General features: G+C 33.3%; 1 protein-coding gene across 1 annotated transcript; it reads right to left on the reverse strand.

Annotated features, from left to right (window-relative positions):
* Positions 1-231: 231 nt before the first annotated feature.
* LOC144837418 (protein RRP5 homolog) lies at positions 232-27,483 on the reverse strand. Its single transcript, XM_078692498.1, has 35 exons — positions 27,366-27,483; positions 26,805-26,935; positions 26,384-26,539; positions 25,843-26,043; positions 24,753-24,911; positions 24,167-24,290; positions 23,424-23,719; positions 22,565-22,777; positions 22,075-22,266; positions 21,593-21,739; positions 20,952-21,132; positions 20,233-20,432; positions 19,476-19,670; positions 19,080-19,250; positions 18,545-18,758; positions 18,011-18,276; positions 15,744-15,845; positions 14,775-14,845; positions 8,889-9,038; positions 8,506-8,605; positions 8,009-8,151; positions 7,348-7,450; positions 7,065-7,254; positions 6,392-6,572; positions 6,048-6,227; positions 5,457-5,570; positions 5,111-5,220; positions 4,893-4,984; positions 4,495-4,623; positions 4,080-4,148; positions 3,287-3,471; positions 2,638-2,806; positions 2,213-2,366; positions 1,374-1,539; positions 232-792 (listed from the first exon to the last, which is right to left on the reverse strand). Exons 2-35 carry the CDS (start codon positions 26,922-26,924, stop codon positions 624-626), a joined length of 5,412 nt encoding a protein of 1,803 aa, XP_078548624.1. The 5' UTR covers positions 26,925-26,935; positions 27,366-27,483; the 3' UTR covers positions 232-623.
* Positions 27,484-27,955: the final 472 nt, after the last annotated feature.

Genomic DNA, 27,955 nt, shown 5'->3' on the forward strand with positions numbered 1-27,955 from the left:
ATTTTTTGTCACATAAAGTTTGATAGTGTAGACAGAGCTTTTAAGCTTATAAAAGAAGGGAAAAGAATATTGAAATCGCTAAATGACCTAATATAAAACAAGAGGGCAGCATACAGATATGACATGTACTTCTACAGTAACACTATTTTTTACTTTCGCAGATTAAAAAGTTGTTTTATACAGTATTATTCTTTTGTAAAGTTAACAACAAAAGCATTCATTTCAAAATAATGTCTTAAAATAATGTCTTTTAATAAAGTACTGTATTGTCCTAAAGGTTATCATTAAACACATATTGGACACCACCCATACATAATTCACGACCAAATTCATACATCAATCTTAATAAAATTTTATTGTAATTATTATTATGTAAGTTTGTAATTTGTATGAATTATCATAAAAACAAATTTAGAAAACTATAAGATTTCCTTAATTAAATTTTCAAATTGATTTTCTGCTGAAAAAAGGCTATGATCAAATTTATCCAAGACCCTTAATCATAGTAATGCTTTATTATACAAGTTCTTTGTAAATAACACAAATATCAGAAATAGTATAATATCTCAATTAAGGTACATAATAGTTCATCACTTTCAACTGCAGGAAAGTCTCTCTCGAATTCAACCAAGATCTGAAGATTTCTTCTCAACATATTTCACGGCCTTTTCCTTTACTGCTTTCACTGTACCATCATCGCCAAACTTCTTTTCATAGTCCAGGTAACGTTTAAAGAAGAACTTGATCTTCTTGGGTGGCAGATCGAGAGTGATGACACGCTCGAATAAGTTTCTACAAAGAAAATCAATAAATTTTGTACACAATTTCATCTCAGAAAGAGATTCATATTATTACATTACTGTACGTTACAATCATGTTGTGTTTTATAACATCTAAATAGATTCCTTTCATTTGATTGGACGATTGTGGGTCACATGGCATTCAATAGACGATATCATATCATAGATATATTATACATCTAGTTTGTCAATTCCAAGTAATTATAAAGCAAAACAACTGAGCCAACATGGAGAGGCACCATCTGATACGCATCAATCGACCAATCAGATAAGCCAACACTCAACGAAAGAACAATTTCTTATAAAATTCTCGTATTTGAAAATGTAAGACTATTTTATTGCCATTAACAATAGTTAACTTCACTGTGTAAAAAAACACATACATATTCTGATTTATTCATAATATTTTAGGTTAATTTTAATTTTTATATAAAATAAAACAATATTTTGAACAGATATAAGGCAGCCATTTTGAGAAGTCGCCTAGATGACTCTAGTATTTTAGTAGCATCTCTATGTATTATATTCATTATACTAAATGATTCATTTTATTTTTATAATGTGAATACAAACCTTGTGTTAGATGCATCTGTTTGTTTGATCACCATATCCAAATACACAGACCAGATGTCTGTGCGCTTTGAGTAACTCGACAAAACGTTGTCAAACATTGTCTTTCCACGTTCAGGCTCGCCGAACTTGAACTCCATCTGAGCAAACTTCACGATTACATCAACATCTAATGTAAATTAACAAAAGGTTTGTTTATCAGATTTGTTTCTAGGACCTCAAATGGAAACTAACTCTTCTGTGTAAAGATTCATTTGGTCATCCTGAATCTATTTTGATTTTTGTACAGTATTTAATCTCTGTCTACACTATCGAACTTTATGTGACAAAAAAAATGTGATGTGCCCATATATGGACATGATGATGTCATATCACTACTATTTTTAGGCACACTTTTTGTCAAACAGAGTTTTATAAATTCAAAATAAAAACATGAAAATTCTTCACTAAACTAGTTTGTGGCATTGATATTCTCTACCGTAACATATACATTACAAGCATCGTAAACAACTTCAGATTATGGAGGAATAACTTTAAGCTCTGTCTACACTATCAAACTAGTTTGACAAAAAAAGTGTGATGTGCCCAAATATGGTAGTGATATTCTCAAATATGGTAGTGATATGACATCATTATGTCCATATATGGGCACATTACATTTTTTTGTCACAAAGTTTGATAGTGTAGACAGAGCTTTAATTAAGTAATTTTTTCATGTTCAGATTAAATTTTAGTCTTAAGAAATATCCCACTTGATATTATTGGTCAACATTAAACAATGGCAATGATTGGTTCGCTTTAAATTAACATACGTTGTGTAGCAATATGATTGGTTCACTTACGTTGTTTGGTTTCAAGACTTTTGAAGCTTCGTTGCATCAACTTATGTGCAGCATCTTGTTTGCCATTTTGCATGAGAAATGAGCCATAGTTTATCCAGACATCTTTGTTAGATCTAAACCTCTTCACCATTGTAGTAAAAAGCTGATCAGCTGCCTAGAATAAGTTATTCAAATTTGCTGATGTAACTGGGGTAAACGTTTTATACATGTAAAGTGATTAAATTGGAATTTTCCTTCTATTTTTCTTTCAATTCCTTCATCTGAGAAAATGCTTCTTCTAATAATAATACCAACAACTTAGACAGCAAAACAGACAGAAACAGTTAAATATATATATATTTATAGACTTTTAATTGTGAGGCACAGACCAAAACTTTTAGGCATGATAACATTTTCATTAGAGCAATTTTGAAATAGAATCTTACCTCAATTTTAGTTGTTCTAAGGTAAATACTAATAAGCTGTTGGAAAACTTTGATTGGCTCACACTGTTGTAGCGCCCTCTCGAAAACCTTAACAAGCGTTTCCTCGGTTCCATACATGTTTTCAAGATTTAGGTAGGCTACCCACACATTTAATTTCTCTTGTTCTTCCCTGTCAAGAGTGAAAGGAGTGGATGTTTCTGTGGTCAGTTCCTTTAAGCTCTGTCTACACTATCACACTTTGTGACAAAAAAATGTATGTATATGGACATGATGATGTCATATAATTACCATATTTGTGTACATCACACATTTTTTGTCAAACTAATTTGATAGTGTAGACAGAGCTTTACTTAATGTCACAAAAATATGGTACAATAGTGTAATATATCCCCAGGACTATTGGTCTGATTATCATACAACACATGTAATAAAGACATTCATGCATAAGTTGTAACCCAATACATCACTCACAGAATAGTTCCACCCGAGAATTACTTGCACATCTTTCCGCAAGTATTCTCAATGTATTTAGTATAAAGTATAAATTACGTCAGAGTAGGGCTAACATCTTTTTTTCACTATACAGGACCTAATCCTATGTCATGAGCATGTCATAGATCCTGATGGAACATTAGTATAAATTACCAACCTGAAATTGATAGTTTCAAGAGCTCTTTCAGCTACAGCCCTAGCCTTTTCAGCTTCTGTGTTCTGTAGATGGTATGCCATGAATCCAATCCAAACCATTGAACTGTTTGGTGAACTAATAAGCAAACGATTGAAGTCATCCACTGACTCTGGTTTACGATCTTCCTGCATCAAAGATTGCTCAGCCTAAAATGAACAATTAAAATGGCAAGAGTAGGTTAAAGGTTTGCATCGTTCGCTCCATGGTTCTGGTGGTACCTCCTAATATATTTTATTGACTCTCACCGTACATTACAGTATTGTCATATTAGAACACATAGAAAACAAATAAAACAAACAAAAACAAAATATAATTGTTTACAAAACAAAAATGATATGAATAACATCGGATAAAGGACTATAAACCGTAGATCCAGTGTACACATCTGGCTCATGTGCACTTTAAAGAACCTAGTACATCTTTTGAGACGAGTAGGGGTTTACCCCGGTGTACTAGTATACATGCAGCCATTATCTCACACAGACACATAAATCATCATGAGAGCCCCTTGATTGTCAGCATACGCTGTTTAGGGTCCCCCTCTATAAATATAAATTAATAAGTTTCCATTCTTTTGTTTTGTAATGATTATTTATGTATGGTTATGTTTTTTGTGAATGGAAATAAAGAACCAAACAAACAAACAAGTTATAATAAAAAATAAATACAACCGCAACTAGATTTAATAAGAAAGTTCCTACCTCAGAAGGTAGCACTTTCTTAATTTATCACAATAATATTAGCAGCTACTTACACGCTGTATTTCTGCTTCTTCAGATTTCTTGTCATTGGTCTTTTCCTTTTTCATCTTTTTCTTTTCTGGCTGTAAATTAGTTTTGTTTTAAATTAATAAATGGTAACATCAATCTATTCCACTACAGAACAAGAGACATTTATATCAAACTAGTATGGCAAAAAAAGTGTGATGGGACCAAATATGGTAGTGATATGCCCAAATATGCTAATGATATGACATCATAATGTCCATATATGGGTACATCACATTCTTTTGTCACAAACAATATTATAGTGTAGACAGAGCTTTAGTATCATACTGGTGAAATGAGCCTATTGGTAGTACTCACTAATCGAACACAAACGAAAGAGGTTTGCTTTCTCAAAGTAGTTTTTCTAGACATTTTACTCTAGTATAATATAAGATCAGATACCTCATCATCTTCCTCCTCTTCACTACTTGAGTCAACATCATCATCCTTGGCAATTTGACCAAGTTTGGACAGATTAACATCCCAGGAAAATCCAGAGGAAAGCTTAAGACTTGGAACTGATGTTGCCGTCTGTAATGAAAATACATTCTATATGATGACATTTTAAAAGCAATTTCACATAAAAGTCAATACATCGAGACGAGTATGGGGTTACCCCGGTGTACTACTACACAGTCAGCCACTGTAACACACAGCCACTGATCATGACTGGGCCCACTGAGAGTACAATCTTTTACTGAAGAGGTCACCCAGTATAAAGAAATAATAATATAATATATATATTATAATTTCATCATAAATTCTTAATTACAGTATATCAAACTCTCTATGCCATTTACCTCTTCTTCTTCATCTGAAGAACTTTCCTCCATACCACTGTCATCAGACTCTTTGCTCAAACGTCTCTGCTTGCATTGTCTCTTTCTTGATTCTACAAATTTGATTAAAAGAGTAAATTTATGCCCACAAAAGAAATCCTCAAATAAATTTGGGGTTACCATAAACTATTCCTGTATTTTGATCTCTTGTCAGAATTTGCTGCTAAAGACATACTGACCTTTCTTTGAAACTTTGAAGTGACCTCTAAGATGTTCTGGCACAGCATCTGGTAGTCCTGTGTCCTTTGGTAGCATCGACATGGATACTTTGTTTTTATCTTTGTTCACTCTAAGAAAATGTAAAAAAAAACTGTTAAGCTCGACACTATTAAACTATATGTGACAAAAAAATGTGATGTGCCCATATATGAACATGATGATGTCATATCACTACCATATTTGTCAGCATATCACTACCATATTTGGGCACATCACACACACATCAAACTAGTTTGATAGTGTAGACATTCTGCTCTATATCTACAATACATATCAACTTGATACACAATTACAAATAATTCTAACCTGATAATTTTCACAGAAACCAATTTACCAACTGGAAAAACTGATGAGAAATCTTCTATATAATATTCTGATACATTGTTTAGCTTCACAGTTCCAGTTACAGTTCGAGATAAACTGTATGAAAAAAATAAACGAAATACACGATGTTGTGGTTGTTTAAATCTATTGCTACAATACATGCTAATATAATTACAAAAACCACTGAGACCCCATTTACACTTACAATTGAGTCCAGGGCTGTCCAGGATCGGGTCCAAATTTAATTGTTTGGGCCTGATCCAGTGTGTTTACACTTGTGCTCCAAACGATGGCCCTGATGATTCATTTACTTCATTTTCTCAAGCCATTGGTCATGGTTCACTAAATAAGCTGGCCCAAACATAAAAGCCACTACTGGACCCACCTTGAAAAGTGGTCTAGGGCTGCATCCGGCCCAGAGTCGGCCTAACTTTATTGCGTGTTTACTGATTGCCGAAACAGGGCCAGCCCAAATCGTAATCTTTAGATGCCAAATTTGGCTCCAACATCAACATTATAATAAACTGAATAAAATGGCCTCCTTTAAGGCGCATCAACTATAATTAGTCTTACCATATAAACAATGCCTGTTGATTACATTCCGATACATATCCCTTACAGACTGCCCCTTCCTTCAGATCGCCCAATGACATTAACTCTTGATCAGCGCCAGGGTCGTTATGCTTACTAATACGTGATGGCCGTAATGATAAAGTCACATTATGACGATCTTCGGCATCCAATACAGCACACCTATAAGCACAATTTATTATTTATTTATTATTTATATTTATATATTTTTTATAAGTAAAATTGTTTATGTAAGAATATTATTGGAAAAGATTGAAATCAGAGAAGAAGATGTTCTGTAGTTGTAGAAAATCACTTTGACGATACATACGGAACATATAACATACCTTACATACTGATCTGCTTTAAAGCCTTCTAGAGGGCGCTCTTTAAGGTGATCCCTGATATCTGTAATGAACACACTACCAAAATACCCAAATGGTAGTTGAACACACAGTCGGTCAGTTAGCACCTTCTTGATACAACCATTTACAATCGTCTTCTCTTTTATCTCTTTCTTTTGTTCACCTACAATGAATAAAATAAAATATTAATTTTGAGTAAACTTAAAGATATATTGTCCCCCTAAAACTTTTTTTTTTAAACTTTTTTTTTCAAACTTTTTTTTAATATGCTATTTTAATATCACATAATAGTTATTCATTTTGACAAAAAACTGGACTGAAAACAAAAATTATTTACCTGAAAAAAATTTAATTTAAAGCAAAAATACTTTTTGTCAGACAATGGTTGTTGGTGACAGACAATGGTTGTTGGTTAAAATCAAAAATTCTTTTGTCTTTTTATAATTGAAATACTTTGAATTTTTTTTTTTTTACAGAAGTGAATAACTTTATTAAAACTGCAAAATGGCCTATTTAAAGTCTGATTTTATTACTCTTCATTTTCCATGTTTGGGGGACAATACATCTTTAAATTATGTTTTATGATATGGATAATGTAATCTTATTGTTATGTAATTATAATTTATAATATCAATATAATATCTAAAAAGTTCACCTATCATGGATAGCTGTAGCACCTTTTCTTCATCATCTAAGCCTAGCACAGTGGCTTCTACTGCCTGGCCAGGCTTCTTGAAATGTCTATCCGGGTTTTCCAACACAGATAACTTCTTGGATATGTTAAGTCGATGGATTTTACCACCAACGTACGGTGTGACATGTACCCAGAGAATATTGCTGGAAAACTAAGCAATGAAAATGTATTGTTTTCAATCTGCTATTTAATCATACATTTATAACAAAATTAGCAATATAGGAATAGGAATAATGAAACGTACCTGCTGAGTGAATACAGTGACCTGTTGACCAGGCTGGAATGAATGTAACTGTTTCTTGGCCGATACATGTCTGCTAGGAACCACATAGTCATCCGATATTTTACTGTAATAAAAAAAATTACAGAGAACTTAAATGAAATAAATTATCTAAGTTCTTTCATATTTTATGAGCTAAGTTACTGACAAACTTCTAGATGACAATTCAATAAATATGCAGGCTGGGACGTCTCATCAAAAGCGATTGAGTTCGCTGTAGGAGTCCCCCGGGTCTAGCATGTGTGATGTATTGTGTTATTGTTTGTATTGTAAAATCTGGAATAAATTGAATTGAATAATAATTCATTCATTCATTTCATTTTACTTTTATTTCGGGAACGTACGTCCATAGTTACAAAATCAATTGCATCACAGAAGTAAAAACAAGTGGAAATATAAAGGCTTAAAAAAAAGACACCAGTATCATTCATCTCAGGATCTCCATCATTTTTTTATAATAATACAATGTTCCAAAATAAAAGGCATAATTAATTACATCCGCAGTATGGTTTTCTCCTTCTATTGAACAAAAATTGGGAAAAAAATCCAACTAAATTGTTTTATATTTTAACATCATGCTTTTTCACTTTGCTTAGACCTCAACCATTAGGTTGCTGAATACTACCTTGGCTTAACGCTGAGCTCCAGGCCTAACTGAGTAAACTGATTGGTAATCTTCAGCGATCTGTTCATTCTCATCTCTCGATATCCAATCACACGCGCCTTTAAGAATTGCTTTACTTTAAACCCATCCAGAGAACTTTTACCCTAAAACATGAAAGTTTTTATTCTTGTAATCAAAACTTTATTTTATTTTCATATTTACAATTCTCAAGCACTAAATGATTTGAAACATGACATCATAATTGTATTATTTATCATAAGCCTACGTTAACCATTACAGTCATAATATGGTGTTAATATGATATTAATGGAGTATTAATTATTAAAAAATAAAAATAGTGTTTGCAGACCTACTTTCAATATATTGCGCATAACTGAGTTATACAGCTTGCAGGTTTAATGAATGTATACATAGATATAATAGTTTCATTGTATACTAAATTAAAATGTGTTTATTGTACTATTTCTGTATTATTTTATTGTCTATATTTGACTTACATGTGGTGTGGGATTGTCTACAATTTCAGTAATGTGTATCCTGCCTTGAACTTTGTCATTGACCACCACATTGACCTGTCCTTCTTTCACAGAGTGGACTCTGTTGAAAAAAGAAATGTAACACAATTAAAGAAATAAGAAGCTTTAAAAGCTGGGTTTCATGAAGGACTTAGTAGTACAATATGTACATATTTTGCAATGAAAATCCAACGCAAGCAAAAAAACGTAGATCTCACAACAAACAGGAGCTCTGTAATTCAGGTTTTTAATTCAAGTTAACCATTACATGCACTGCTGGTCTATAGAAAAGGGCACTTCAAAATAAAAAATGGATTTGTTGAAAACCTGAACTTTGCTACAGACTTTGGGAGACATCATTATACCTGGCTTCTACAATGCCTCCTCTTGTCACTCCATATTGTCTGGCTTTAGCTTCCATCTCTTTCGGTCCAAAGCGTATAAATTTTTGACTTTCATCGTCACTATCGCAAGTTTCTTTTACAACTTCGGCTACCTGTTTTCCAGAAATAGTTCTGAAAAATTCAGAATATTATCAGTTTAAACTTAAAACCATTACCTCATACAATGTCAATAGTTTATCAATGTAAATGGTATACAGATGTTTTAATAACAATAATCGTTTATTTTATCATCATATTAGTCATCAACTACAGAACTGTGTAATAATTCATGACTTTATGTAAGTAATACCAACAATACGGCCCATTGATTTTACAAGACCACCATCTGTATAACGAGTCCCTTGACAAACTTTCAAATGGAGTTTCCTGTCCCATAAATTATTTCCTAAGTGCAGAAATCTGAGAATACCCAGGGACCAAAGCAATTTACAATAGCATCATTTGTTTAGGTAACCATGGCAATACGTAACCAGATACAAATTAGTTTTGGTTATTAGCATAGTAGATTCTAACTTTATATTTTATAAACAAATAAAAACAACAAAATTGTCTTAAAATAGTTTATTTTTGTCTATTTTATTATGCCACATACTATAAAAAAATAAGTTTTTCAACTAGATTTTTGAGGCAATAACTTGAACATGACCTACTAGTTGAAGGTCAATCCAGGTGATACAGATTGCCACACAGCTGCTAATCTGACCTCTATTGACCTTCTAACTGTTTTAGGTCACTCAATTAGACAATGCCAGTGTGCTCCTCCCACCTTGGGAGATTAGGTTTGTCAGCATCAAGTGAAGTGTTCAAGGAAGTGTTTTTTTATATTTATTACACACGATCTACCTGTCGCACTGCATGTGCACATGTTGCGGCTGGCAGAAACAAATAATAGGAAGACAATGCTTTATACGAATCAGAGGACCAACGAACAACAAATGCTCTTTTTGTGAATAAGAATTCTGAAGTAAGTTCTTTCATAGGACAATTTTATTTTATAGTTCAAAATCAAGGTAGGCGTTTTTATATATTCCTTTTTGACCTTGTTTGTATGTAGTCAGTACCAGTATGGAACACCAGCAAATAATAACATACAGTAATTGTTTTTAAATAATTACTTTTGAGAATAAAATAATTATACAAGGGCTCTTATAGTAAAATGATATTTTGTTTATTGTATTGTATATGTCACAAAACAATAGATAGCAACATTTCTTCATAGCTCTGAAAGCAAAATTAATAACCTACAAACAAAATGATTGGTATACCTTAATATTTTTAAATATCTTCTTCTAATTTTTCATAAAGGGTATTTGTTAAAATGGCCATCATATGATGTAATAAATTTAATCGTATACTGATAACAAATTAAAGATAAAAAGGTACATTCACTTTTCATTTACCTGATATGATTTATCAAATATGAAATTTGAGAAAGCAGTTAAGCCATTTCCCTGCAGGATGTGGAAGCATGTAATTGCTAAACGTTCCAGATACTGGCAAAATAAATATTTTCTAAAATAACAATTAATGTTTATATTTCATAATCTTGACATGCAATACCAACCACCTGGTAAGCTTATGTTATTAAACTGTAAATATATTGTTTGAAGGTTTGCATGGCGAAATAAAATGTTGATATAGGGTCTGTTTCTGCTGCAGAGCGCCGAATAAACCGATTATTTCAAAAATGTAATTTTTATATTGACTGCATTTCTGCTCAATTTTTGCTCCAAAATAACAGTTTAAAAATCAGTGGGTGGTCGCTGACAAAAATCGTTAGAATTACCCAAAATGCAATTGGTCGTGGTGGTTAATTCAAACGTTACTGCAGTGTAGTTGACTCATCAGAAGCTGTCAATCAAATAACCGTTATTTCGTGTTGCAGCTAAGAAATGCTCAGTGATAACTGGTTAAATGGCGTTCTAACACTGATTTGAATGGGTGTTTTTAACCCGTTATTTTTGCGCTGCCTTTTAACTGGTTACCACAAAATTGTCCTGTTTCTGCTCCCAAGAAAATGAAGTTAATTTATTCACAGAAACAGGCGGTACACCACATATATTTGTTCGATCAAAACATATTCATCGAAATGTCGATAAACTCAATAGTTCTTTTTCAGAACTAATATATGTGGTGTACCGCAAACTTTATATAACAAACTGTAAATATAGTTTACTTTTGGTATTATATTTTTTATTCAATGGTGTGTTTAAAATTGTAGTGTTTATAATTAGTTATATATTGCCATGGTATTTATAATTTTAGTTTCCTTATAGTCTAATATCACTATTTTTTTTATTGCTAAAAATATTTTTTTTATTTAATTGGCCTAGTTATTTGGCCTAATTTCAATGTTTTGGGTTCAAATTCAGTTGTTCAAATTTGCTGACCGACTGCCAAAAAATAGTATAAATTAAATAAATCTAGGATTGTTTCTCTTGAATAACTCACTATTCTATATATAATATATTTTTCAGAATCTCTACTATAAGGAAAATGACAGCAACCAATTGGATATTATTTCTAACTTGGATTTTAACATTGATTCCAAAGAACAGGACACAGTCTTGCAATGACACTAGTATTATTTCCTGTAGATATAACCACCAAAGTCAAAAATGCGTGTGTAAAAATTTTGACTGTATCCCACATGAACATATTTGTCTGCACGTTCTGTCGCTCGAGCTGACTTCAGGAACGTACACGCATATCCCATCGTATGCTTTCACCGAGTACTACCGGTTGAAGAATCTTAAAATATCGAACAGCGCAATTGAAGAAATACATGAAAATGCTTTTGACGGTTTAAACACTTTGGAAACTCTTCATTTAAAATCAAACAAACTTAACAGGATACATGATGGCGCTTTTAATGATCTTTCCAATTTAACTTCATTAAATCTTGAAAATAATAATTTGCAGTATCTCTCGAAAGGAATATTTTACGGCTTAGAGAGTTTAACCTCATTGTTTTTAAGTCACAATCCATTCAAGGATAGCAGAATGGAATATTTCGATCAACATTTACCTTTAACTCTACTACATATGGATATGATTGACATAGATTCCCTAGAACAAGGTTGTTTTCATAATCTCCCGGATTTACGAATAATATCGTTAAAAGACAATTTTTTGAAGAGAATTCAAGTGGGAGTATTTGGTGGTTTATCTTCATTATGGAGCCTGGATTTAAGTCGAAATAATGTAAAAACAATAGAAGAGGGTAGTTTCAAGTCCGCAAACAATCTTTCTTATGTTGAACTAAAATTCAATAATATATCAAACTTTAATGAGCTTTTAAGAGCACTTCCATCAGGACTGGTATCTCTTTCAGTGTATAGAAACGCTATCACCGATATACACGGACTTCAAACAAGGAATCTTGAAAAACTCATCAACCTTGATTTATCAATAAATCACATCACAACTTTAAGTTCTGACTCTTTTCTAGGAATGCCGTTTCTTGAAAATCTAGATCTTTCAACGAATCAGCTTAAAACTGTAGATCTTACTTTTCTTCCACATTCTATCAAAAGTTTACAGTTATCTCACAACTTGATAGAAAATTTAATATTACCAACTACAACGACCTGTCTACCTCAATTGACAAATTTTGTTTTAAAAAGTAATAATCTTGAAACTTTTCCTGTCTCGTTGATAGAACTAACTCCGAGTCTCAGTAGATTGGATTTAAAGTTGAACAATCTTGCGTGTGATTGTAATTTCAAAGAATTTAAAAACTCAACGGTGAATACATCTAATTTATATGTTAGTTCACATTGTTCTTCAGAGCAATCGCAAGAAGAAAGTCTTGCAGAAAAAGATGTAGTAGATCTATCAAGTAACTGCATACAACCTCTTGTGAGGACGACGTTTGAACACCTGAGCATTGTTGAGGGAGGTAGTATGACCCTAAACTGCTATGTCAAAGGAATTCCATTTCCAAGGGTTACTTGGCAAGGTCCTACTGGAAAGACGTTATTCGGAAAATATGATTATGTAAATGATATCACATTTTTGGAAATTATTGACGCTGACAAGGAAAATAATGGAACATACATTTGCTCTTCTACTAATCCTTTGGGAACCAGTAATGTGTCTTTTAATGTGTTTGTAATTCCTCAAAACCAAAATGACTTTACAACTGTAAAAATGGAAGAATCAAATTTAGGAAGTACGATAACAACGGACATAATCTCAAGTTTCTGGACAACTTTGAATACCATGATTACTTCTGAAATTGTTGAAGATACTCATGTTACTTCAATTCCTTCTCTTCAGACTATTTTTACCTTGACAAATATAGATCAAACTATGGATGTGGAAGAAACCACAGAAATGTCAGTTGTGAAGACTACTGAGACTACATCACCTGACAGTTCCACATTAAACCTATTAACTACAAATAAAAATAGCCAACCAAATAAAATATCAACAACCACCCAAAATACTAAAACTATAAAAAATATATCATTCTCGAGTTTGATACAAAGTAGCTTAACAACGATCAAAAGCACCACCAAGGAAACATCTGAGAAAACAGAATCAAAACTTCTCCGTTCTTCTACAAACTCGCCAAAAAGCATGACACAACACCAAGCAAAACTTAGCAGAACATTGCAGATTTCTACGTTACCACTGGATGGCACAAGGAAGAGCCCTACAACTACAAGCAAAAATAATATAGACACAACTGTTCCATCAGGGAGCAAAAAAAGTCCTGGAGAGATTATCGCGATACCTTTTTTAATTATTTTATCAATAACGGCAGTTCTGTTTATTCTGAAATACCTTGTTAAAAAAGTACGTTCAAAATTACGCAAACCAGTAAATGTGTTTATTTTGGACGACGTTAATGAAGAGTTATGGCAGGATGAAGAAATACAAAACAATGTGTGTGAAACTGAAATGCATGTCGGACTTTTATCAAATTTTAAAGAATTCTCATATGGATAGTAAAAGTAATGAATCATTTTACTTCATCATGTACTTATAGAGGAGTGGTAAGGTCTACTAAAAAGAGAAGTCTCAACTAGATTAAGCATGCTTATACAGTAGAAGTCTTCTTTTTATACACCTATATTAAGGGGACACCTTCTTCTGAAACAAACAAGGGGGATATGTTTAACACTTCAGCCAACTCCTTTTTAGGGGACACCTCTATTCTGGAGACACTTTCTCATGAAATGAATGAGGGGCAATATACAGTATGTTTCAAAACTACAAGGAATGCTTATTCATTGTACACCTCTATTAAGGGGACACTTTGTTGAGTCTCAAATGTGTCCCCTTAATAGAGGTTCTACTGTATTAGAACCATTTAAAAAACAGTATTTTAGACACCCATTTGTCTACTGTACTGGGTATAACTATTATTTATGAGAGGAATGATATAAATATTATGGTTTAACATTCTCACTTGCGACCTATAACTTTACAATGATCAATTATTACATCTGTATTGAACACATGTACAAGTGAATAAATAAACTTGGGGATTGTTATGCCAGGTGGAAAATACTACTGTAGTAAAGATCCAACCTACACATTGCCTCCAGGGAAAAACAAAATTGGAATGATGCCTGGTAAATCATTAAACAAAAGTGGTCGACTATAAACAAAATGTCAAGATAATTACATTAAAATGTGACATTTCTATGAAACACTTGTTGAGCATTTTCTGTCATCCAATCATCAATCCATTATCCTATTTTAAAATTATATCACTTGGGTCTAAAATAAATTGTTTATACGACAATGACCGAGATAGCTAGAAATACTTTTTTGGCATTAAAAAGGTAACAAATGAAGTCCTACATAAAGTTGATAAAATATGTGCTTACATACCCATAAACCTTTGCTTTGAAGCACTCGCCTACTTTAAAGATATCTTCTCCACTTTTGACATCATTGTAGTGCTGCGAGAGAGTACATTTTGTTTGATTATTATTTATTAAGGATATCTCATGCTAATTACGATATGATAAAAGAAGTCTATATAATATAATTATTGTATTAAATGGGATAGAAATAACCGAACTATGCTCTTTCGTTCATGAAAATGCTACATTTATTGATAGAATACCATTGTGCTCAAGTTTATTACAATATACCAATATAATTATGTTTAATATAGGTGGGAGGGTCACACGTTTGAAGGGCTGCTTCTTCTACTTTCATAACATAGCATTATGAATGTTTATATCAATTCAGAATGTTATCATAAACAGAAGGCTGCAAGTTTTAAAAGCATTCAATCTAAGATTGATGAGATAGGTTAACTACTATCTTGTGTTCCCCAACAAATCATTAAAATGTGTTAAATCCGACGAATGTCTGACATGAATTTGGCATTTGTGCATGTCTAACAAACTACGTTGGTGACTACTGTACTATAAGGGGAAAAGTACTATTGAAATAGAAGAAAAATTAAGGGAAAAATCTTGTCTTCGGTATATAGGTATGGTACCACCATGTGTTCAGGTTGGAATCAGAGTATATACTTATGCTCTATCTACACTATCAAACTTTATGTGACAAAAAAATGTGATGTGCCCATATATGGACATGATGATGTCATATCACTTCCATATTTGAGCATATCACTTCCATATTTGGGCACATCACACTTTTTTCTGTCAAACTAGTTTGATAGTGTAGACAGAGCTTCAGACCAAGAAAGTAAGATGTGTTTTTACATTTTAAACTTTGTAAATAATGTATATAGACAGATTATTATTGAGAAATGTTTTAGATTTAAATAAAAACTAAATTGGAAGAAGTTGTCGAGTTTATAATTGAAGTGACATACTCTACCTTCTTAGTGGGTAAATACAAAAGAGCGCCCTCTTCTGTAGACGCAAGCGCAAAGTACTCTTTTACAAGTTCAACTTTGACCTTTAGCTCCTCTGACTTTGACTGAAATTAAAATAAAATGATGAATGTTTTAAAATAATTATAAAAAATCTAGAAACTTGAACAGTTTATATCTGAAAACAACCCAACTTTTAAAGTGTAGATCTTTGTGGTGAAAATGTCATTTGAGAATTCATCACGTATACATTTGCGGTTTGTTTAGTTTATGATCCCAAGCAGTTTACCAAAACTTGTTAACGTTTACACTAACATTGCCGCAAGCTATTTATACCAACACTGTCATGTCCAATTTGCAAAAATTTGTTTCAAGACGGAGGGAAATTGGACATTAAAATCTAGATCACCTGAATATTTGATTTAATTATTTATAAAACTTTAATATCATTTAAAATTAATTTCATTAAGAAAAAAACTATTTATATGGCATTTGAGTTATGCTCGACAGACTTACTAATGTGTCACATTATTTGGGCCATCTCTAAATGACAGATTTAATAACATGACACCATTCTAGTGACAAACGACAGGAACTATACTTGCTAAAACTAATAACCAAAACCTATAAAAAGGGGATACACAATCCATGCTTAAATATACACTTTTAAGTTTTAACAAGCTACAAAAAACAGAAGAATGTTTTAAATTTGTATATTAAAAAATAAATTCAACGAAGAAGAAATGCGGTTTGAGGTGAAAACAGGCCATGGCCAAAATCAAAATCGCAAAGTTAACCTACAAATAGATTTAAAACATCCTGAGAAAATACTATATACCCTTGATGTCTTTGTTTTGTGGTTAACTGACTTTCAAGTACGTAATGTGACCCTGACTGTCTGATCTAACATAATATTCATAACAGGCTGTAATAAATCATTATGATGCCTACAGCACTGTAGTAATATGAATTATAAAAACATATTGTACTCGGGCAAACGAAACATCCCCAGAGATACATCTTCTCTCCCATCCACTTTTCTTTCCCTCTCCACTTTTCTTTCCCTCTCCCCTTTTCTTTCCCACTCCCCTTCCCTTTTCTTTCCCACTCCCCTTCCCTTTTCTTTCCCTCTCTCCTCTCCTTTTCTTTCCCTCTCTCCTCTCCTTTTCTTTCCCTCTCCCCTCCCAATTTCTTTCCCTCTCCCCTCCCAATTTCTTTCCCTCTCCCCTCCCCATTTCTTTCCCTCTCCCCTCCCCATTTCTTTCCCTCTCCCCTCCCCATTTCTTTCCCTCTCCCCTCTCCTTTCTTTCCCTCTCCCCTCCCCTTTTCTTTCCCTCTCCCCTCCCTTTTTCTGACCCTCTCCCCTCCCTTTTTCTGACCCTCTCCCTTCCCTTTTTCTGGCCCTCTCCCCTCCCCTTTTCTGGCCCTCTCCCTTCCCTTTTCTGGCCCTCTCCCTTCCCTTTTTTGGCCCTCTCCCCCTTTCTGGCCCTCTCCCTTTCTCTTAGGAAGGAATGATATGATTGACATGCTGAGGTCATGCAAAGTATAAAATGGACTATATTTTTTTTCAGTACCTGCATTTTATGTTTACTAGAATTCTAAAGTCAGTTATAACCGGACACCAACAAAAAAACAGAAACAACACATGCCTCAATAAAGGGTGCTTAAGGTTATGTAAATATCTAGATATATTTACAACTAGCTAATATAAACAACTGAGTAGAGTTGAGTTACAAACTTTGTTTTCAGAACAAAAATGGCTATGAAGGACGTCAATAAAATTAATAAAATTAAAATATATAAAAATGTAATAAACAAGTATATTTCTTAACGGAATAATTAACTATAGTTTTGTAATTAAAAAATTGAAATTTTTATCCAGGGGCTAAAGATCTACCTATAAAAATTGAAATATTAATGAAAAACTATATTTTATATAACAATAAAGCCTATTCTACTCTAGGAAACTTTAAAATTTAAATTTCCTAGTGAGGCCTAGTATTCACTTGCAATCTTATCAAACTTGTTTGCAAAATTATATCAAGGCAATCTGACAACAGGACGCTGAGCTCGCCTTGACAAGATAGGAACTCGTAACAGTCCTTTGATCTTATGTCTGGCTGCGACAAATACCAATAGCACTGTACTATGTACATATTCTCCGTGGTCTAGTGTCTGTCAAGCCACAGATAAACCCTTTGATCTCCGGAGCTCAGCACCCTGTTCTTAAATTGCCTTGATTATAGGAACTGTCAACTAAACGAAATCTTACCAATTTCTCCTTTTCCGATGCCTTTGCAAAGTTCACTAAATATTCTTTCATGGAGAGCTCAACAACTTCATTAACAAAATCTACATGGAGAATGACCGCTTGGATCTTATCCCCTGGTTCATGGTCATGTTTAAATGGACAATGGTTCTTTCGGACAACCGCTGAAACATTCTTGTTAAGCTGGCAAAGAAAACCTCCTTTCTGAATTTCTTTGATAGTTGCAGTAACACTAGCTCCCACATTCATTTTCGAAATAGTTTTGTACTCTGAAATACAAAGTAATAGTTTATAGCACGATGTGAAAAAAAAGTGCAGTAGAATGCAGGGGACACGCCTATTAAAGGAATACTAACTTTATTACATACCATTTAACACTAAGGCAAGCCCCCAACAAGATTAGAAAAAACGTCCAAATAATTTATTGAATAGAATGTGAAGACATGAGACAGATTCTCTTCTATGATTTTCAACAAATAAGAATGTGTGGGAATCACAAATCATGGAGAAACATTATTAGAAACAATTATCACTTACTTTCATGACTTTTTAATTCCTTAAATATTTTACTTTGTTCCTTAAAGAAACCTTTTACGATATCAATTGGCGTGACATCAACAGACACCTCAGACGGTCTTAAGGATAACAAAAACCGCTTCTTCTCCTCGTTGACTTCTTTAACATGTGCATATATCGTCTGGCCGACTTTAAACAAAGTAGATGGATCAGATGCAAAGCTGTCGGAAACATCCTACAAAAATAATTATTAAGCTATGAAATTATATTGCTTTAAAATAAAATTTTATGACAAAAAAGATTGACGTTTCGGAACCATCATGGAACCATTGATTTTTCAAAAACTACAAAACAGACTTTAAATATTACATGTATTTAAGTTAAGTATAAAGTACAATTTAGGTCAGAGTAGGACGGTTGTCACATAATTCTTTGTATTTCTTTCTCTTTTTATTATTATATATATATGTTTTATATGGACAGTTTGAAATAAAGTTGAATTGAAAAAAAACTCACCAATATTGTTCTACTTAAATTAATAAAATGATTAAATTACCTTAAGTGGTGCTAGGCCTATGATATTGTTCAAGAACTCCACAAACACACCATAAGGCATGATATTACGAAGGCAGCCTACCATCTGCATATCACACTGCAGATCACTAAAACCACCAAGCATATTGTCTGCTTTAGATACTTCAATTAGAGATGGCTTGCATGTTAGTATCTAGTGGTTTATGAATTAAAGTTAAAACATTGACAATTTGAAATATACACTTTCTATAAAAAAACAATGGAGCTAATGATTAGATATAAAGAATGTTTATTAATTGAAAGGGGAAAAATACTTTCATGAGTTGAACAATAAATTTATATCAATATGTGACAAATGCATGGGAAAGAGATTTACTGAAGTACAAACATATGGATAGATGTGTACACATAAGGATACTTGTTGCTTAGCTGGCCCTTTGTTGTTAAACATCATGGCTTCTATTTCATCTCCTGCTCTGGCAGCAGCAAGCAAAATATCGCAATTAGATGTGTAATCTGAAAGATGCATTTTGGGAATGATAGCCTCTTGCCCATTTTCCATCTTCACATATAAATCATCAGCCTTACTTGACAGAACGGTAACCTTCATAATCTGAAGAAAAAGTAAATTAATTCAATTCATTAAACTATAACACACTGTTGAGTCAAGTGATTGAGTGGATAACTAAAGCCTTGTCTACACTATCAAACTTTATGTGACAAAAAAATGTGATGATGTCATATCACTACTGTATTTGGAAATATCACTACCATATTTGGGCACATCAAACTTTTTTTGTCAAACAGAGCTTTAGATAGGGGTACTGCCACAGGTCCTCACACTTCTCCATTGTTCTGGTGGTAGAACAATTCTTCTTGAATAAGTACTTAAAACTGGAGGTCCAGTGTACAAACCTGGCATTTGTAGGGGTTGCCCAAGTGTTTTGTTCCATTACAGTCCCTATCATTTATCAAATTGGGCTAACTACTATATTAGTTAATTCACTTTTGTTACGAAAAGCACTAGTGGCCTATGTCCCAATGGGATGGTAAGAAACTAACTATCCCCAAACAAAAAATAAAATGCCTGGGTACTAATAAAATGCCTGGGTATTAATAAAATGTCTGGTACTAATAAAACGTCTGGATACTAATAAAATGAAAGCAGTAATTACAGTTCCAACTGCAACTTTTGGTTCTTCTTTCTTTTCCTTTTTCGGTTTGGTCAAAGAATCGCTTCGTAAGGACAGTATAACCCGTTTCATTGTCGGTTCAAATGTCTCAATCACGCGACATTTAACAACTTGTCCGATGTAGAAGACCTTGTTAGGAAACTCAACCGGCTCGTTAGCCAACTCTTTTCTTGGAATCAAACCTGTAATAAATAACAAGCATCTTCTAATGTAGTACCACTTTAATTACGTAATTAAGTTACTGAAGGTCAAGGTTCACATCTGTTGATGAATACAGTGTCACGACGTTGCATTTAATTCATGCCAACAGGCAAAAGAAAAATCAGACTTAATTTGTATACAAATACAATACACATTGAGCAAAGACAAAACAAAATAGTGAATAAAAGGTGGCATGACAATGACAAAATATCTTTTCCCCCCAAATGGGTAAAATCATTGTCATGAGCTAGGCTACAAAGTTAGGCCTATTTACCATCTCTTTAAGTGATAGTCTCTGAAAAAGATTTTTCAGCAAAAAGGCAGACTCACTCTCCCTCAAGGTTTGAAAAACCGATCAGCTTTTTGAATTCAACTAGGTAAGAACCAAGGAAGATCAAGGGAGCATTTCCATGGAAGCCTTGCTCAAGAAACTCATTTGTATTAAAACCAGACATAACAATTTTGCGATCAATATAAACACAAAAAAAACTTCAGGTTACCTTTAACTTCGTTACAGAACATCACGATACAGCCAAATTTCTGTATGTTAACAATTGTACCATGTACGTACATGCCTTCCTCAAAATGGCCATAATCACAAACGATAGGTAATTTTGATTTTACCAATGTCTTCTTGTGTGTAAGTATAAGGCGATTTTGTTGCGAAACGACTTCGATCACCTAAAATAAATACATGCTATCATATTTAATATACATATACAGAAAAAAAAATTAATATTGAATGTGAATGCTTGTCCAACTTAGTGCAAGATCGAATAGTACTCTATGTGACAAAAAAATGTGATGTGCACATATATGAACATGATGTCATATCACCACCATATTTGGGAATATCAATTGCTAAATTGCTCGATCATGTTTAATGTCATAAATTGTATTTTAAGTTTTGTGAATTGATTGCTCTACATGTTTTGTAATTTAACTGTGTACTTTTATTATAATTTTTCTTACACTTTTGAATGTTGCATGATTTGCTTTTAGGCTTGTAGACCAAAGTAAGGTTCATAAGTTAATAAACCAGATGAAATAGTTTTCCTATCGTCTCTATTTTATACCATCATAAGTAAATAGATAAATAAAAGGTTCAGAATAATCGCATACAAAAAAATTAATTTCATACTCTAAGCGAAATCTTGTCACTTTCACTGAATATCTTGTTGGGGTTTTTGATGGGAACATCAGCCAGGTGAACTCTGGGTACGAATCCATGAATGTGGGAGCTAATCTTGACACGTAAACCATTGTCTTGTATAGCAGTAATGGTACCCTACAAAAAAAAGAAGATAAATGTTATATCATAAATGTTATATCATAAAATAACAAAAGAAATATTTATATTGTCACACCATCTCGAAAACACCAACACTATTTATCCTAAACCGCACAAAACCTTTTCCTCTTTAGTCATGTTTGTTAGTTTGTTGGAGACTTTCTTATTTTGCACGAACCAAAATAGTCTCCCTTATTATTCTTTAGGTCTCCCTTAACTTAATCTCAACAAAACTCCTGGTCACTATTTGGAGAATTGCAGATTTGGAGAGAATATCAATTGGGGAATGACCTGTTGACACAAAAGTACTGTCAATCTAGCTGAAAACTTACTTTAACTTTTTCGCCAGGAATCATATCTTTCAACGCCAAATACTGTTCACTGAGAATTGCAGATTTCATCGACACAATAGCAAGGTTGTCAATGAAGTTTAAATCGATTATACGACCTTTGACAGTCTGACCTAGTTTGAAATTGTCCTCAAGATTGGTTATGGCTTTCTCACCGACCTGTATATGAGAAGTCTGCAAAAAAAAACAAATATATTATTTCTCGTACATAAATATTGCCGGACAAGTAAAACAATATAAATCAATTCAACTTAAGCTCTGTCTACACTATCAAACTAGTATGACAAAAAAAGTGTGATGTGCCCAAATATAGTAGTGATATACCAAATATGGTAGAGATATGACATTATCATGTCCATATATGGGCACATCACATTTTTGTCACATAAAGCTTGATAGTGTAGACAGAGCTTTAGGCTAACATATAAATAAATTAACCATTAGACAGGTACAAAAATGTAAAACATCTTACAGTAACCAATCCATGAACATCTTTCTTTAAATCAACAATTAATCCTATTTTCTGGTCAATCCTCTCAACCTTAGCTTTGTTCACAAAATCTCCAATTGCTAGTCCTCCGAAGAAACTCTTCTTCAACTTGGTAGCTGGGTCCGAATACTCTGGTTTGAGGGTCAATCCAAGTGTCTTAGTGACAGGACAATTGAATAACACACACGCAGATACCTTCAGAGATACAAAATGATATTTTTATTTTTTATTCAATTCACAACCAACAGAGATTTAAAAAAACCTCCACTAACAGGCTGAGATAAAACAAAACAAAGAACACAATAAACATTAAAGAACTTTTACAATTTTAGATCTAAAAATAGATAAACCTTTAAAAAATATCAATATTATAAACATTTAAAGTATTACAATTTTGAGTTAATCTCTGAAATAAACCTCTTTTTATATATATACTGATAATACTTTATTGTTCAAATGAATACAATGGAATATATTTTGAAACTGGTAAATATGAAAAGTGTATCAAATCAAATACAATATGTATTTGTCAAAACATGTAGTAAGGATTTTATGTATCATTAGGATATTAAACAATAATTGCATGATTGCATATGCGCTACCTAGCCATAACACATCAGGTTTGTGATAGCAGGCGCGAATTTATGGGGAGGGGCCTCAACAAACTTTAGATACATGGGAGTGTCATATCCGGTGCCATTTATCCTTAATTTTATGTGTGAAATTACCATTTACGACCATATTAGGGTGTCAAATAATTAGTGTCTCGGCGCCCCACCCCACTATTTAAAAAACTGGATAGCTTTTGCACCTACTACACAAAATTTAAATTAGTACATACCTTATCAAACATCTTATAATCAGTTGTATTTTGCAAACAATCCTTCAAATGAAAGTCCATTATGGAAGCCTTGAACATACTGTGCACAAGAGCACCAAGGAACCTTTGGCCAACGTACGTGATTGAAGCCTCTACGCGCGTACCAGGCATGAAGCTCTGTAGAGTGGTGTGAGTGGTGTCCTCAGCTTGTAATTTTATTATGGATTTGCGATCAATGGTTACAATCAATGACCTGCCGTTGGATTTCACCTCTTTGATTGCACACTGCAGCAATTGACCAATAAACAAAGTCTTTCCTATTGGTAAGATTTAAAATTGAAATAATAAGTAAAATAATTAGGTAACCACAAGCATTTAAATTTTTTTCCCAACATATTTAAGTAGTAAAAATTTCCATATTACACTTGTGAATAAGTGGCCGAGCAGTTAAGACAGTGGAACCGTAATTGCGTAGCCATAACATCAGCAAGGGAGTCTTCAAGGAAAAGGACTATAAACCGTAGGTCCAGTGTACACATCTAGCTCATGTGCACTTTAAAGAACCTACTACACCTTTTCGAGATGAGTAGGGGGTTACCCCGGTGTACTAGTCCACATACACAGCCACTGTGCAATTGGGACTGGACCGTTTTAGAGGCGTTTACCACCTGTTGGTCCCATTTTTTACTCATGAATTTGAATAAATAAAGGTATAGATTAAAATTATATTATCACAGGTGTACAATTTATGCAAATAAGTTCACCTTGATTTTGATTATGTATGTATTGATTAGCATCTTTGCTTTGTAGAAATACTGTGACACCATGAATGCCAACGTCTAACATGAATCCATGGTCCTCTATGCTGGCTACACTTCCAGGCAATATCTATAATAAATAAAGTATATATTTATAACTGAATGAATATGTGTACTATTTACTGTATATGACCCAAGTATAGTCCCAGAATGGGTACTAAATTACCCAAATTTAGCAGGTGTGATTTATGTGGATTGTAGCAATGAATGTATGAACGTTTTGAGTTTGAATTTCACCTAAATTTGGGGGTGTAATTGTTGATAGTTCAGTGACACTGATGGAATAAAATATATGCCCATATATAGACTATATAGATGATTATGTCATATCACTACCATATTTAGGCATTTTACTACTATATTTGGGAACATCACACTTTTTGTCAAACTAGTTTGATAGTGTAGACCGAGCTTAAGGTTTAAAGATGGTTGTAAGCTAGATAACATTTAATCTCCAAACACTTGTTGCAGTCTTGGGATAACCACACAAAGGGAACAGTTTCCTGTGAAGAAAAAAACATTTAAAACTTACCATTGTTTCCTTTAAGTTATCAACAGTCAGGTGTGATGTAATATCTGCTGGATTTAGAGTTAGCAGAATTCTTGTGTAACCTTTTGTCATACGCACTTCTTTAACTTTACAGATGACAAGATCACCAACACTGAAGGCCTCATGAAGTGTGGGTACCTCCTAAAATATTCAAAGTAGAAATTAATTAAATATTGGTCTATTACAGACCTATCAAGTCTCCCAAAATCGTGCAAGTTTCCCGATAATTCGACACACCCTCCAGCATCTTGTGAAGGTGCAATTTCTCACTCTTTTCCATAATGTATACATTTAATAATATTGTTAAATAGGTCCTAGTTTGTTAACTAAAGGCAAAAAAATATGCATTGGGGCAAAGCATTTTAAGCTGGAAAACACCTGCCCATTGTTTACTATAGATGCCAATGCATTGAGTGAGTGGCCGAGCGGTTAAGACAGTGGAACCGTAATTACGTAGCCATAACATTGACAAGGGTTCGAGGCTCACTCGCTCCATGGTTCTGGTGGTAGAACGAGTCTTCTCGGATAAGGACTATAAACCGTAGGTCCAGTGTACACATCTAGCTCGTGTGCACTTTAAAGAACCTAGTACATCTTTCGAGACAAGTAGGGGGTTACCCCGGTGTAGTAGTACATCACAGCCACTGATTACCAACTGGGCCCTCTGGGAGACCAGTCTTTGACTGAAGAGGTTACCCAGTATAAATATATATTTCAATCAATCAATCAATGCTTAAGCGATTCACCACCCCTGTAGTTATAGCAAGTTACTTTCTCGCGTTTGTCACACTTTCATAAATACTCACGCTGATATTTCGCTTTTCTATTACAAATTACATTGTTCTTTTCATAACTATTACTGCAGACCTTCATTTAAAGAAATAAGAGGAGAGCACTCAATAGAAAAAATTGGAAAAATTAAGGAGCGGTATTTTTTGCTCTCCTCAGATCGTTTTTAGGAGCACATTGGAGTGCCAGCGCGATAACGCTCCTTTTAAATGAAGGTCTGTCACTTTCTACTGTAATAATAGAATACACAAGAAAGGTAATTGATAATAAAAAATAAAATTACTTGTTGATCATCCTCGTTATCACTATTATCTTTATTCGCTGCTGAACCTTTCTGTTGCTCTTCTCGCAGCCTTTCCGTATACTTGTCATTGATGTCCGTTATCTGCACGTAGCCCTTTAGGTTATTCGGGAGACTAATGATAATCTGTACGTCGTGTATCTCTCTAACTGCACCAAGTAACAATGTCTCTTCAGTTAGATTCTAATATAAAAAAGAGGTTTAATTGTAATGTTATAACTACCTTGGTCTAATTATACCTTGGTAATAATTAAATAAATAGCAAAATCAATTTAGCAATATAATTATCTTATACCAACATTTAATATCATTTTTTAGGTACTTGATTTTTATGTACCTTCATTTTTAACATATAGTTTAGTCTACTCTATAACACGTTATTATTACACTGAAACGGGGGGTCACGACTTAAAGTTCAATGAACTTACTGTGACCTCCATCCACCCATATACACTTTATACTTATTTGAAGAATGGAAAATATATGAAACGAACTCTCTCTAGTATGTACTTTGGTCTTTTACCTTAATTGACAAATATTTGACAATATCTTTGGTAGATAAAAGTTCTGAATTCTCTTCATCTTCTCTATTCTGCTTCTTTATTTGTGGGTCACCTGATTGCTTGTCAGCTTTTCTTTTTCTCGTCTTCTTTTTCTTCTCTTTACCAAGGTTTCCATCCTGAAAATATGAGAAAAACAAAATTTTAAAATTAGAATTAACAAATAGAAATTATCAAGCCACATTCAATTATTATATAATTATATACAATAATTGTAACTGTATGATCAGGAGCTTCTTGCTAACATCTGCAGGTTTAATGGAGTATCTACAAAACTCCTGATATAATTAAAAGCCAATGTTTAAACTGTATGTAGATAAAATAGAACACTATAATATGCTTACTAAAATACTGTATATAAATTTATAGAACATGTTACAGCACCTTAAACAAGACGTCTTTAGTTTCAATTGGCTTACGATCAGGTTTTGCACTTTCTGAAGATTTTTTCTTAGATATATTCTTTGTCTTGACTTTTCCTCGAGGAAAGTTTTCTTCTTCCATGCTCCGCGTTTCTATGTAAATTTAAATGTAGTATTTGATGTTAATTGTTGTTCACTTTGACCAAAAAATGGATCGAAAATAACAAATTTACCTGATAAAACCATAAATTAGCACAAAATAGTATTATTATTTATATTCAAAATTTAATTTGTTCATCTTTGCTTTTCATGTTTTGGGGACAAATACATCTTTACCAAAGAAAGGGACGAAATGACTCTCTACTACCCTCGAATCCTTCCCGACAAACCCACCAAAACAACTACTGTAACTAACTAACTAGGGGCCTAGCATAGGCTAGCATAATTAATCCTAATCGGTGCGGTGGCAAGAAGGCTGGGCGACGATACCTCGTTCTCAAAAACGAATGCTAACAAATACTAAATATTTATTTATGTAATTTTAAGGATTTTAATATTGTCAAACTAACTAACTATAACTTACTCAAAGCGAATTAAAACACTTTAAAGCATAAAATACACTAAAAACCAACGACCATTCAAGAACACAACACACGCGAAAAAAAACACATGTCGACTGTGACCTCTGACACACACGTTTCTTTCATACTGCCCTCTGTTGACGATAGTCTACCGCGCGTACGTAATGCGACGAATAGAAGTTTCAACCAATCAAAATGTATGATAAGTTGTCTAATAATTTGCATATTAAGTCAGACGACAACGTCGAGAGAGTGGATACCGCTATAGACGAGAGCCGACGGTGGGTAGGTCTAACTTTCTAAATTATATACATTTTAGTACAGTAGTAGTAATAAGGTTTAATTATTTCTTTATAAACAATTTGACAGAATTATTTAAAAAGTTCTTTTAATGCATTTGGGTGGTTGGCAGATAGTGGCCCACATAACCTAGCCTAAAGCCAAGAAAGTGAGCCTAGCTAAGCCTAAAGCCTACAGCCAGGCTTGGCCTCTGCTAGAGAACCGGTAGGCCTAACTAAATGCAAGCAAATATCCTCATACAGTAGCCTACATGTCTATACATTTTTACAAATATTTCATATATTTGTTTTCA

Source organism: Antedon bifida, chromosome 3, assembly GCF_963402885.1.
Source record: "Antedon bifida chromosome 3, ecAntBifi1.1, whole genome shotgun sequence".
Taxonomy (NCBI): domain Eukaryota; kingdom Metazoa; phylum Echinodermata; class Crinoidea; order Comatulida; family Antedonidae; genus Antedon; species Antedon bifida.

Excerpts from the sequence above, each read along its gene's own strand:
- LOC144837418 (XM_078692498.1), bottom strand. The coding sequence starts at position 26,924 with ATGGAAGAAGAAAACTTTCCTCGAGGAAAAGTCAAGACAAAGAATATA. Across the intron at positions 4,624-4,892 it reads CTTCAGATGAAGAAGAAGAG|ACGGCAACATCAGTTCCAAG; the intron begins GTAAATGGCATA and ends TTTTCATTACAG. Across the intron at positions 2,807-3,286 it reads CTTGAAACTATCAATTTCAG|GGAAGAACAAGAGAAATTAA; the intron begins GTTGGTAATTTA and ends CACTCTTGACAG.